The sequence below is a fragment of the Chlorocebus sabaeus genome, chromosome 1 (assembly GCF_047675955.1).
Source record: "Chlorocebus sabaeus isolate Y175 chromosome 1, mChlSab1.0.hap1, whole genome shotgun sequence".
NCBI classification, from domain to species: Eukaryota; Metazoa; Chordata; class Mammalia; order Primates; family Cercopithecidae; genus Chlorocebus; species Chlorocebus sabaeus.
The window spans coordinates 56,240,294-56,253,882 of record NC_132904.1 but is presented as its reverse complement, the minus strand read 5'-3'; the positions used below and the strand labels follow the sequence as shown (position 1 = coordinate 56,253,882).

The window sequence follows — 13,589 nt, the reverse complement described above, 5'->3', positions numbered from 1 at the left end:
TCAAAGTGATCCTCCCACTTCAACCTCCTGAACAGCTGGGACTACAGGTGTGTGCCACCACATCTGGCTAATTTTTTTTAAGAGACAGGGTCTTGCTGTGTTGCCCAGGCTGGTCTCAAACTCCTAGGCTCAAGCGATCTTCCCACCTTGGCCTCCCAAAGTGCTAGGGTTATAGGTGTGAGCCACAGTGCCTGGCCAGGACTTATTTTTATAGGCCTTTGAAAAGCTCCTAGACCCTGGATACTATGCCTCTACTCCCTAGTGGATAAAATAATCCATAGGCCAGGTGTGGAGGAAGAGGAGGTCAAATGCTGCACTACCTATGACAGCAAGATTTACTCCAGGGAGCCGTCCTGACTAGCAGCTTGCCATGGAACCCAAGGTGTGGGGAGTAGAAGGGCTGTGTCCCTGGAACCTAGAGAAGGACTAGTACTAAAAAAATTAGTAAGGCAAGTCAGTGTGGTGGTACATGCCTGTATCTCAGCTACTCAGGAGGCTGAGGCGGGAAGATCACAGAGTAAGCAGAGAAACGGTTCATGTACTTGGGCCAGTCTGGAGAGGGGTGAGAGGTCAGAGAAAATTTTCCAGGTCTCATCTTAACCATGAAAACTGATGATTATCCTTCCTTGAAACACAAACTTCCTTGGCTTCTCGGATACCACATCCCTCTAGTTTTCTTCCCATGTCCTGGCTGCTGAGATGGAGGATATGAGAGGAAGAATCTGTTAAGGGGGTGGCTAGTGTGTCAGGTAACACGGAGACATCCAAGGGGAGCTGTCCAATAGACCACAGGATCGGTGAGTCTGGAGCTCAGAAGAGTGGGTCCATGACTTTTATCACCAAACATCAGTTAGAGTGTTGAGTTGCAAGTACCAGAAACCATTTCTGGCTGATGTACGCAGAAAAAATGAATTTATTATAAGGCTTTTTAGGTGGTTCACAGAATTGTAAGGAAAGCTAGAGAATTATACTCAGAGCTGTGCAGCCAGGAACAATTCCTGAAATCATGTGCAAAATTGGTCTGCTGAAGAAACTAGCAATGCCATCGAGCCCCATGTGCTTCACCTTGTACCGCTGCTGCTGCTACTGCAGCCATGGAAACTCCACCTGCCTGCAGCCAACACTGTCACCAGAAAGGAGGCTCTGGGCTTTTTTTTTTTTTTTTTAAATCGCTACCACTAGGCCTGTAACCTGACTTCAACGGATGCCGGGAAATCAAGATTCTAGTATATTTAGCTTCTGCAGGGAAGAATGAGCTGTGTCTCCCAAGACTCCTGAGGCAGGAAATTCACCAAAGACAGGAAAGGGGTTCAGACTTTATGCAGCCTAATTGAATGACAAATATTCATAACAATGCCCTTGACCCCCCAAAAATGGCTAGAAACCACTAGCGTGGAGAAAGCAGAGAGGACAGCTAAGGATATGTAACTGGGGACCATCACTATATAAAGGACATTCTTGAAGTGTTTAGCACTTGGAAGTGTTAGACATTCACATGATGCCTTTTCCCTAACTCCACCTCAGAATTGTTGCCTGTGTTTTGAGAAACAGGTTGTGTTAACACAGTAAGAAGCAGAGACATGGTGGCACGTCCCTGTAGTCTCAGCTACTCAGGAGGCTGAGGTGGGAGGAAAACTTGAGCCCAGGAGTTTGAGACCAGTCTGGGCAACACAGCAAGACCTTGTCTCTAAAGAAAACTAAAAAAAATAAAAATAAGAAGCAGGCTGGGCGCGGTGGCTCACACCTGTAATTCCAGCACTTTAGGAGGCTGAGGTGGGCGGATCAGGAGGTCAAGAGATCGAGACCATCCTGGCCAACATGGTGAAACCCCGCCTCTACTAAAAATACAAAAAAATTAGCTGGCCGTGGTGGTGTGCACCTGTAGTCCCAACTACTTGGGAGGCTGAGGCAGGAGGATTGCTTGAACCTGGGAGGCGGAGGTTGCAGTGAGCCGAGATCGCGCTACTGCACTGCAGCCTGGCGACAGGGTGAGACTCCATCGCAAAAAGCAAAACAAAAATAAGAAGAAGAAGAAAAAGCAGAGAGGTGAGTTCTTCCCTAGAGAGAAAGGCCTCCCAGGGTATTCTTCCCCACCTTGAGTTCTTATGATGTAGAGATCTAGGGGCAAGAAGGCCATGCAACAGGTTCAACTATCTTCGCTGAAAAACACTCCAGGACACAATTCTTGGTAAAGAAAAGTGCTATTTTTTATTTGTTCTTGAATGTATAGGTCCTTTTAAGATCAGTGATACTTTCCTTTAAAATATCCTCCCTCATGCCCCTACCGCTTTGGATCCAATAGCCACTCCTAACAAGGGTCTAGGAGGAACTCATCCTACATAGCCAAGAAAGGGGGTACAGCTTGAGGAATGGGCGTATGGCTCAGGAAGCAGCACCAGCTGATAAGAACTTTCCTCAAAGCAGCTCTGTTTGGCTTGTGAGTCCCCTTTCCCTGCCCTGGTCTGGACTCCCCCAGCTGTGTCCTACCCCTGGAATTCCCCTGTTCCTTATGTGGCCTGATCTTTAGAGTCAAAGTCATAATTAACATCTTTACAGCTGGAGAGCTGAGAGATCACTGTTCTCAGCCATTCTTCCACTACAACTTTATAGATGAGGAAACTGTATCCAAGGTCACACAGTTCATAATGGAAAGAGCCAAAAATTTTGGTGTTCAGACTCTCAAATCAGGTATCTTTCTAGTATGTACCTCCTTACCTCCAAGAAAGCAACAAATAGCTGCCTCGAACTCCAGAAACAACTGGAGCAAGCAGCTGGTGGTGATCAGCACAGGTAGAAAAGGCCCTGATATAGGGAGTCATGCTGACTCCATCTGAGCCCCAGCAAGAGAGGAGCCACCGCACTCCCTAGTCTCCCTCTATCCCAATGGTAGCAGCAGACACCTACCCTGCCAGGTTCTCCCCCTGGTTAGCAGCACTGACGTGCATGGAAACATGTCTTACCACAATCCCAGACTCCTTCTCAATTGCAGCAGGCTCTAACTGGTGCAGGATCATGGCGAGGAGCTGCCCACCAGCATGGTAAACCAGTTTAGCCAGACTGCAGCCTGGATGCTATAAAACCTAATCCACACCCTCGGGCTGACTTAGATGGGGTCTCTTAGCAAACATGGCTAAAATATCTGTGTTGTCTGGGAGAGACAGAGGGAAGGACTCACAGATGCTGTCCTCCCAGCAGGAGCTCATAAACATGCTTGGCATGAGGAGAACTGAGTTCAGGAAAAGGAAGGGACGCAGGAAATAGACAGACAGAGGAAGCAGGAGCAGCTATAATTCTTCCTGCCTACCCAACTCCTGAAAAGGAGAGACCAGAGACAGCCACAGACATTTCCCCCTGTCTAGGTTTCAAGGATGGCTCAGCCTGTGTGGGCTGAGAGGTAAGAGGAGAGAATCCAGAGACTTGTTTTTTTGGATTCTCTGAGAATCCAGAGACTTGTGGTGTCATAAAAGCTAAGGGAGGAGGTTGTTTCACCGAGGGTTGGTGGGTGGGGTGAAATGCTGCAGAGAGGTCAAGACAGCTGAGCACTGAAAGGTGTTCATTCTATTTGGCAACTGGGCAGTCACTGGTGACTTTTATGAAAAAGTGTAGAGGGCTGAAGAAAAGTGCTATTTTTTATTTGTTCTTGAATGTATAGGTTCAAGGAAGAATCAGTTTAAAAAGCTTCTTTTTTAAAGTAACTTGGCTAACAAGGAAAATGTGTAAGGGGTAACAGACTCTGAGAAATGCTGTTTTAATCTTGGGGAGAACTTGTTTGCAGGCTGTGTGGAGGTAACCAATGGAGACAGAGGCTGGAGACTCCAGGGAGTGGGAGCAGTGAACTAAGCGAGGGAGCAGTCTTGGAGGACATACAACAGTATTCAAGACAGACAGAACTAAATAGGAGCAAGAATGGAGGGGATGGGGAGAGTTACAGACACAGATGAATGAGAGGGGAGAGAGGAGCAGCGGGCAAGGAAGGTCTTGCTTTAGGGGCTCTCTTCTGTGAAGTAGACAGTGAGCTCAGTCATTTGCGGAGGGCAAAGATGGAGGCATGGGTGAGGAAAAAAAAGGGTCACAACAAGTTGAACTTCCAGTCAATACTGAGAGCTCAACTAAGGCTGCCAACTGTGAATCTGTCATGCTTAGCAGCCCAGGAGGTGGAAGCAGCAAATAGGATGATGACGAAAATGGAGAATGGCTTATAGTTTTAGCAAAAATTGAAGGGGATAGGACTGGCGAGTGGCTTATGCCTGTAATCCCAGCACTTTGGGAGGCCAAGGGAGGCAGATCGCGTGAGCCCAGGAGTGTTGATACCAGCTTGAGCAACAAGGCGAAACTCCATCTCTACCTAAAGTAGAAAAATCAGCCAGGCATGATGGCATGCACCTGTAGTCCCAGCTACTCAGGAGGCTGAGATGGGAGGATCACCTGAGCCCAGGAGGCAGAGGTTGCAATGAGCCGAGATCATGCCACTGCAATCCAGCCTGGGTGACAGAGCGAGACTCTCTCTAAAAAAAAAAAAAAAAAAAAGAGAAGTTGAAGGGCATGAGAAAGTTCAGGATGCTGATAAAAACATCAGTGTGTGATAGGGTGTGATAGGCTCTGAGTTCATGCTGGGGAGAGGAAGAAGTCCAGGAGAAAGCTAAAAGACAAGAAGAGGAGAGAGAGGGCTGATGTCATGGAAATGGACTGAAGGAGCAGAGCAATGTTGGCAGTACTGAGGGAGGGAGAAGAAGCCCAGGAGGTGGCGATCCAGAAGGAGCAAAGACTCAGTTCAGGAGTTCAGAAAGGAAGACTATAAGTGACCCCATGGAGTGAGAGAGGGAGCAGAACAGAGCCCAGGAACAAACAAGGAGGCGCCTCGGTCTTAGGAGCCAGGCTGTTGCTAGAAATGGGTACAGGGAGGGAGCCAGAGCCCGCCGGGCTGGATGGCAAGGACTGCCATGGAACAGAGCCTATGGAGGGTCTGGTGGCTGCTACTCAGGTAGGGGTACTAGAGGCAGGCAAGGTGTATGGTTAGAAATTGCTAGAAGTCAGGCAGGGCTAACCTACCCATGTTCTGTGGAAGAGTGCTCTGCAAGTTCATTGTGAACCAATTTTTTTTTTTTTTTTTTTTGAGACGCAGTCTTGTTCTGTTGCCCAGGTTGGAGTACAATGGCACAATCTCAGCTCACTGCAACATTCACCTCCCGGATTCAAGCAATTCTCCTGCCTCAGCCTCCCAAGTAGCTGGGATTACAGGCACGTGCCATCACACCTGGCTGATATTTGTATTTTTAGTAGAAACAAGGTTTCACTACGTTGGCCAGGCTGGTCTCGAACTCCTGTCCTTAGGTGATCCACCCACCTCAGCTTCCCAAAGTGCTGGGATTACAGGCAAGAGCCACCATGCCTGGCCAAAAAATAAAATAAAATTTTAAAATCCTGAACCAATTTTTAACTAAAATCCCCTTTGCATCAACTGAAGCCACTTTACTGTCTTATTTCTCAGCACACCCAAGAAGCCAATTTTTCCTCTAGAACCGCATGCTTTCCCATAAGAACCTAGAACTCACCATATTTCCACTGCACGATGTTGTCAAGAACAAAAGGACTTGACAGACTTCAAAACTGGGCCATTATGGGAATAAGTCAAAAGCAGGATCAGTCCAAATGTTAATGAAGAGCCCCTGCAGACAGTCACTTGGCTAGCAGGATTTTTTTTTTTTTCTTTTCTTTTCTAATTTCTAAGTCATGTTCTGGTTTTTCATGAAAAAACAAAACAAAACCGTGACTCAAAACTCTGGTGGCTAGGTCTAAGGGAAAAGCCAGGGAGAGGCAGGTGTCTCAAGGGAGCCTCTCAGCATGCAGGCTCTCTATGATGAGAAGGGAGCATGTGTCTCTCCAGCACATTACTAAGATGCCCCTGGCCCAGCAGGCTGATCCTTGAGCCCAGGAGGCCACATCCAAGCTGGAAGTCTCACTGATATAAGGAAAGCCAAGTTTTTAACAGGCATTTCTGCTTTAAATTTGTGGTCTCCAGTTGGTCCTGAGGAAGGATCAAGTCTGAGCCTGTCACAACACTCACCAGCTGCCCAACACCAAATACAACAAAGCTCACAGGGATGGTGGGAATGTGGGCTGCACAAAGGAAAGATGACCTAGAGCAGGAATTAGTGACACGAGAACAGAGGTTACTTTGCCAAGCCAACTGAACATAGAAGAAGATTCGAAAATTTAAAGGGAATTGACCAGATCCCAAACCAGAAAGTCATGTGAGTCTCAAAGGGCAGAAGCCTAAGTCCAAAGACTGCCAGATTAGTAAAGCATTGAATACTTAGTTACCCCAAACTAGAAAACGGGATCACGGAAGCCCATCTGCTTAGGAGAACGTGGCATGTGCTGCTGAAAGAGTGGCAAGCCAAGGGGCATGGTTTGCTTTAAAGTGAAGATGATCTCTGAGGTTGGGTAGAGAAGGAAATGAGCAATACCATCAACTCACAAAGAGAGAAGAAATGTTTTCTAATTTTCAAAAAAATTGCTCATTAGCGAAGGCCCTGCAAACAAGAACATCCTTGAACTTCATCTCTTAGCAGAAACAAATCCATGACCTTAGACTCCCCTGAAATTAGCCATGCAATGACAGGACCAGGGAGAGCCATCTCAGTCCGGGCCACTGACATATCAGGTTCATAACTCCCCCAACAATATGAGCAATGGGTTCCCTCTCAACCAAGCCCTTGCTTGGGAGGTAGCCTGACCTCCAGTAGCCTCACAAACACCCTGCGACCATGCAGATCCATTCAGGATGCAGCCTTGAGTGCCTGTTCCCATGGCTTCCAGAATGCTTCTCTCTGCATTCCAGGAGAACTAAGGCTCTGAGGTTGCTTCATGGTCACCAAAGCACACTGGCTTTTTGCCTCTTGATTTTTCCCCCTGTCCACCTTAGACAAACTTCCCCTAGGAATGTCTAGATCTAGCCCCTGTTGGTCCCTGAGGCCTTCTCTAAGCTCCAACAAAAAGGGCTGCCAGTAAAGTGTTAGCTTTTGGGGGGCTGTAGACAGCCTCGAGGTGGGGTAGTCAGAAGACTCACTTCTGATCTTTGGCTCATGAACTTGGAGAGGTTGAGAACTAGAATCTCTAAGCAGGAGGAGAGGCGCAGAGGAGTGAGCTGGTTGTGGGTTACTCTCTCCACCCATGGAACTCTGGACCTGAAGCAGACAGCAGCTGCCTCACAGTATTTACAAGCAGAACTCAAGATCCAGACCTCTGAATGAGGATGACAAAGGGTATGGCCACTGAGAAGCACCAACAGTCACTTCTAGGAAGGTGGGTTCTCACCCTAAAGAAGTGCAATTAGCCCAGAGTAAGTAGCACAGAGGGCGGGCTCTCAAGTGGACATCTTTCTAAGTCCGTAAGTGAAATCTGAACCAGAAGTTGTAAGTGGTCTCTGCAGAGCCACCCAGCTCAATCAAGAATGTCATACCATCCACAGCATTTTCACAGCAGCCACCTAAGCCAACATCAGGAAAGTGAGTATGCAAAACAAATACCCTGAAAACCGTTAGAACCCAAATAGGCACAAATTGAGACCTACGGTCTCTAGAAGCCTCCACTAGTGTGCACATGGCAGGTGCCTCTGTCCAGACAGGACAAGCAAAGGCAAACAGTGATAGTCTTTGGCTGTGCTGGGCCAGGGATCACAGTCCTACCATATGTCTAAACCTCTCTCCCTTCTTTTACCCACTTCTGAGCCCAGGAGGAGTTCAGATATATACATGACTCCTGAGCCCTGGACACTAAAAGGTGAGACAGGTCTGCTTTCCTAGGCAGAAAAAAATTCACTAAGGAAAGTAGGTCCTCCCAAGCCTAACCAGGTATGGTCCTGTCAAGTGCAGCCTATACATCTGATTACTCTGGTAATAATAAATACCCTCCTCTTTCCTGTTTATTACTGAAATCTTCTCTGTAGTGGATGCACTATGGCTCCCAAACAAATGCTGTAGATGCAAATGGCAAAGAAGAGCACTATACAGTTCAATGAGACTCATCTACCATCCACATTCTGAAGAGGATAAACTGCGAGATGGGGAGGAATGGTCAACAGGATGGGACAACAGCTGCCAGAGTGCCCAGTCTCCTTTTGGCTGTCACACCTGAGAGATGCTGTTGGCCAGGCGAAATGACATTCTCTTTGCTCTTTCATTCTCCTGAAAGAAAAATACATATTTGGAATTAAAGTAGCCAAATGTAGGATTTATTAACATGAAAAGGCTATGTCAAGATTGCAGTTCTGCAGAGTCAAAGTATTTTATTCTACCCCAGGAATGCAGCAGTAAAACTTATTGAAATCACTAAACATTGTATGCTAAGTATGGTAAACAACTGGGGATGGCTGGTCAGACCCTGGCACACAGCAGGCAGGCAAAACATTTCAGTGGAATTAAACAGCACTGAATGGACGTTTCTGGTCTACACAGGTGGGACCAGCTCAAAGATCAGAAAAGCTTTCTCTGCTGCAAGCAATACCTTTCCTTCCTTAGCTACACCAAGGGGCTAAGAAAGATCCCTTCCTCTCTCCCTCAAACCCAAATAAAACCAGGCACTAAGACCAGGTAATTCCCTCCTTAGGGGCATCACGGTCACAGTGTAGTGTAGCTAGCACCAAACTGAGAATCAGGACAACTGGTTTCTCAGCCCAGGTCTGCTGCTAAATGCTGGGTTACCCTGGGCAGGGACAGGTACCTTTCTGAATTTCAAGTCTCGTGAGTAACTGGCATTGATGAGCCCTGTACTGCCCTGCCTTCCTTAGGGGCTAAGGGGCTGGAAGTGGGGGTTCATTGTCATCATTATTTTTTGCGCCACCCGAACAGCTTCGCCTTAGGTTGCTGCTTGGGTGCCCCTCTGCTTGCCTGATCACCACCCACCTGCTGCCGGCTGGCAGTAACTCTTTACCATATGTCGTCGCCGCCTCTTGGGTTGGATGCCCTCCTGCACGTAGGGAGGCCACGGGAAGCCCTGGGGAGTGGAACATCCGCTCTCACTAGACACCTCCTCAGAGTCTGAGTCCTCCTGCCTTGGCTGAGCAAACCGTTTCTCCGGGTAGATCTCCTTCAACCAGCCCTCAAAGAACACTTCCAGGCAGCGGCCAGCCTCTGCAACCTCAGAGTCAGGCTGATGGGGGGAGGAGAGCAGTGATGGTCTGATGGTCTAGCCCTTTTCTACTAGTCCATCTCTTCCAGGTTCCCCAAGAGCTACACAGAGCACAAAGCCTGGCGGGGTCTCCTGAGGTGTCTGGAACTTGACATTTTTCTCTGAGGACTCAGGAAAACTAGTTTGGTAGCAGCTCTTAAGGCAGAACTGACCCCAATAGGTATCCACAGATGGCCAGTCACTAGTACCTCCCCTTTTTCCTGAGTCCATGCTAAGGCCTGAGTGTGGGAGAGAGCTTTTTAACACTCACCACAGCAGGCCCCCAGAATCTGCTCCCCAGTCCTCATGGCAGCCCAGACCAAACCTAACTCCCACCGCTACCCACCCATGACAGTCCTAGGGTTGCAGGGAAATATGAGATAGGGAAAACAGGCAAGACATACATAATTGAACTTAGCACAGTTCCAGAACATGAGGCGCACATCTGATACCACCTCCTCTGGGGTGGTATAGTGAGCCGGGTCCTTCTTTTGCAGCTTCCTCCGGATGATTGACAGGTCCATGGGCCTCTTGATAATCTGGTAATAATGCCGGGCCTTGAGGGAGGAGACATGAGGAGAAGGAGGCAAAGGGGATGAGAGAAGAAATGGAGGTGTGGATAAGAAGGAAGAAGAAATGGAGAATGAGTTGGAATGTAAGTGAAAGAATAGGAGGAGGAATGATGAGCAGCAGGAAGAAAAGGATGGAGAAAGAAGGCAAAGAGAAAGGGAAAAGGAGGAATGTGTCACCTGTCAAGTCAGATCTGACACAGTAGCAGTTGTGTTGGGGGAGGCTGGAATGGCCATGTAGGACCTCGTATGGTCCCCTGGACTATCCACAAGTTAATATTGTCACTACTTCCAGTGGCCATGCTCTGAGCCCAACCTGGGAACTATGATGCTCCTGCCCCAAGGCCTGGGCCCTCTGAGCAGAAAAGACAATAGCAGGCAGAAACAGCATGGCCTTCCTTACCAGGGGGCTGACAGGTTCATGGAAGGGCAGGCTGAGGTTATTGCAGCACAAGGACAATACCAGCTTCTCACACTTCTGCAAAATCAGAATTGGCAACAGAGTTATTTTGTTCTGTCTCACCTCAGTATGAACTAAAGATGCTGACCCTCTCCGTCTCTACTAAAAATATAAAAATTAGCCGGGCATGGTGGCGGGTGCCTGTAGTCCTAGCTACATGGGAGGCTGAGGCAGGAGAATGGCGTGAACCTGGGAGGCAGAGCTTGCAGTGAGTAGAGATCGCGCCACTGCACTCCAGCCTAGGCGACAAAGCGAGACTCTGTCTCAAAAAAAAAAAAAAAAAAAAAAAAAAAAGATGCTGACCCTGATAACTCCCTGGCTCTGTCCCACAGGGTGCCAGCTGCCATACTAAGGTGCAATTCAGGTTCCCAAGCCAGAGGAAAACTGCTGGGAGAAGGAAAATCATCCAAACACCCCTGGGCCAAGTTGTCAGGCATAGCACAAAGAAAGGTATCCAGAAAAGCCCCTCATCCCCTCTGAAAGCCCTCAGACCCTGTAGGCAGAAGGGGGCTGCTAAAGGCAGGGAACCTTGCTTCCAAAGACTCCTCCCTACCTTCTGGTCATACATGCTTAGGCCAGGAGATGCCCGCATTCCAGGCTGGTTATAGCGGGCATTCTCACAGTCGTACTCCATCTCGGGCTGGGTCAGGCTGCGGCACAAGGTACACACCCACTCTCCCCTGCAGGGGCAGGTGAGGCCATGTTAGGCCTCAGCACATTGCCCAGAGCACCCTTCCCTCTCCCTCTGCCCTATGGCAGGCATGGGAAGCTGAGTCCCTGGCCTTTCCATGTAAGAAATGGCTTCCTAGCCACAGGCTTGGAAGAAATTCAGTAACTCAGAGTTTAGTGAATCTAGAAAAACAGGGGTTAGGGGAGACTGGGGTTAGTAGTATAGGCACAAATCCACATGCAAGAAGAAGGTGAGAAAAGAGGTGGAAAGGAAGTCAACTAAATGTCAAACATCCACCTATCTGTGTGCAGAAGATACCCAGGCCCATTAACTCACAGACCCGTAAAAAGCAGGTCCAGAAGAGGGGACTAAGCCCATCCTGGGAACTCTGTGGGCCTGGCCTGGAATAATCATCCCTAGAAGGTAACCCTACTAGCCAGGTGATGGTCCTGGACTGGCATGACTCACCCTGGGAAGCTGAGCAAGGCTGGCACATGGCAGGATAGGTGGAACACTTTGGGGCAATGGTCACAGCACAGCAACTCTCCACCATTGAGGCAAACAGCACAGAAGTCCTCATTCTCTATTGGAGCTGGGGGGCCCTTCTTGGCTCCTGGGGTTCGAGGAATGAGTCTGTGTTCTTCAGGAGATGTGCCCTCCACTTCTGATGGCCGCTGCCCAGCCAGAGAAGTGACAGTGACCTTTCTTCCCCCCAGACCTGGAGCCTGGGTGGCCTCAGACAGTCTGTCCTGGCTGACCTTGGGGAAGAAGTAAGTCTGGGCAGCCAGGTCACAGAACCAACAAGCTCTCGAGGGAGGGGAGGGAGGGACTGGCAGGCCCTGCATGCCTACATGAGAGCCACTTATTCCAGGACCCCAAGCAAGCAAGCCCCATGAATGCTGGGACACCTCACTCCTAATATGCATCTCACAGGCCCCTTGCAGCAGGGGACAACGTCTGGCGGAGCTGCAGCTCCATCAGAGACTCAGGAAAGGTCCCAGAGTCAGAATTCTGGCAGTAACAGAAAGAATAAGCTCTTAGGCTGGGCCAGGGTTTAAGGCCAAGGCAGAGCAAAGTGGTACCTTAATGGACATGCTGGAGGACTCAGTACCACACTCGATGATCAGCAGGAAGCTTCCATCTTGATCATTCTTCTGTGGCTTCAGCTTGAACACAGGCATCTCTCCTGAGGAGGCAGCACAGATCTTGAGTCGCTCCAGTCGCACATAGGGAATCTTATGCTCGCTGTTGAAGGCTCTGCAGCAAGATAGACACCCCGGGGTCTTGGTAGGATCCTCCTCTGTTCCCAACCACTAAATCAGAAACATCCATGATCCCTGTGATGATTAATACTGAGTGTCAACTTGATTGGATTGAAGGATACAAAGTATTGATCCTGGGTGTGTCTGTGAGGGCATTGCCAAAGAAGATTAACATTTGAGTCAGTGGGCTGGGGAAAGCAGACCCACCCTTAATTGGGTGGGCACCATCTAATCAGCTGCCAGCAAATACAGAGCAGGCAGAAAAACATGAAAAGGAGAGACCGGCCTAGCCTCCCAGCTATATCTTTCTCCTGTGCTAGACACTTCCTGCCCTTGAACATCAGACTCCAAGTTCTTCAGTTTTGAGACTCAGACTGGGTCTCCTTGCTCCTCAAGCTTGCAGACAGCCTATTGTGGGACCTTGTGATCATGTAAATTAATACTTAATAAAGTTTTATATATATATATATATATATGTGTGTGTGTGTGTGTGTGTGTATATATATCCTACTAGTTCTATGCCTCAAGAGAACCCTGACTAATACAATCCCCAGCTGAATTGCTACTCCAGATCCTCTCAGATCTGGACTCTGAATGTGGACTCTGCAGGTCCACATTCTGCCCTCTCCTGGTCCAGCTCTGCATGGCCAGGCCCTGTCAGCCACTGGGAAGCCCTTTGGTGTAGTCCTGGTCAAAGACAGGAGCTCCCTGAAGTGCAAGGACTGCACCCAGAGCACATGCCTCATGGTGCAGGAACCAGGACATCCTCCCACAACCATCCCAGACATCCACCTGGAGGTTGAAGGGTTGAAGAAGACAGTTGCAGGCAAATTTCTTTCACTTGTAGTTAATTCATCAAGGATGCTTCCTCCTTGTGCCAACATCTCAGGATGTGAAATCATGGATGGGAGGGAGATTAGTCAGGAGGCTGTTACCTGATGCTCTGGTTCTCCTTTGCATCCAGCTCTAGGCCTCCTTGTTCAAAATTCTCACACTCTAAGGCAAAAGACAGATAAATACCTGTGGCACACATTTGTGGCAACAAACCCTGTCATGCATACCTTCCACTTATATCTGCTATTTATACCTTTGGCCACACACCTGTCAAACAGTAGTTATCTACACTATGGTCATTCATAGTGGTAACAAGTCTGCCATGGATCTCCTTCTTGAGAGGAGGAAGCCACCTTCTTTTAAAAAGATGAACACAAGTAACACTCAGAGGCTGCCTATGGGTGAGTGTTGGGTCAGGCACTGATGGGCCAGTTTCTCACCTTCAAGATGAGCTCAGAAATCACTTGTTCTCAGTACACCAGTGTTGCCTCCTCTGAGGAGTCTTTTTGTCCAGCCTATGCCCTGGCAGCCAAGTGCTGGGATTCCAGCAGTGCTTAAGAATCCAGCTCACACTCCAGGGAAAAGAGGCTCCCAGGGAGTTCTCCCCTGAGTAGGCAGTCTATGGA

General features: G+C 48.7%; 1 protein-coding gene across 6 annotated transcripts in view; it reads right to left on the bottom strand.

The window, feature by feature from the left end:
- Window positions 1-1,126: 1,126 nt before the first annotated feature.
- TRIM66 (tripartite motif containing 66) overlaps window positions 1,127-13,589 on the bottom strand; it is a 60,464-nt gene continuing 48,001 nt past the window's right edge. For 3 of the 6 annotated variants that reach the window (XM_008007570.3, XM_008007578.3, XM_037999753.2), the window contains exons 13-20: window positions 13,065-13,125; window positions 11,950-12,124; window positions 11,336-11,625; window positions 10,751-10,877; window positions 10,141-10,215; window positions 9,573-9,725; window positions 8,932-9,150; window positions 1,127-8,186 (exon numbers count right to left, since the gene is read on the bottom strand). In XM_008007570.3, coding sequence (XP_008005761.2) covers window positions 8,127-8,186; window positions 8,932-9,150; window positions 9,573-9,725; window positions 10,141-10,215; window positions 10,751-10,877; window positions 11,336-11,625; window positions 11,950-12,124; window positions 13,065-13,125 — 1,160 coding nt within the window. In that variant the 3' untranslated portion in view covers window positions 1,127-8,126. Of the gene's footprint in view, window positions 8,187-8,931; window positions 9,151-9,572; window positions 9,726-10,140; window positions 10,216-10,750; window positions 10,878-11,335; window positions 11,626-11,949; window positions 12,125-13,064; window positions 13,126-13,589 lie in introns of those variants that run through there. The other 3 variants (XM_073018635.1, XM_037999752.2, XM_037999754.2) reach the window with 3 other exon arrangements.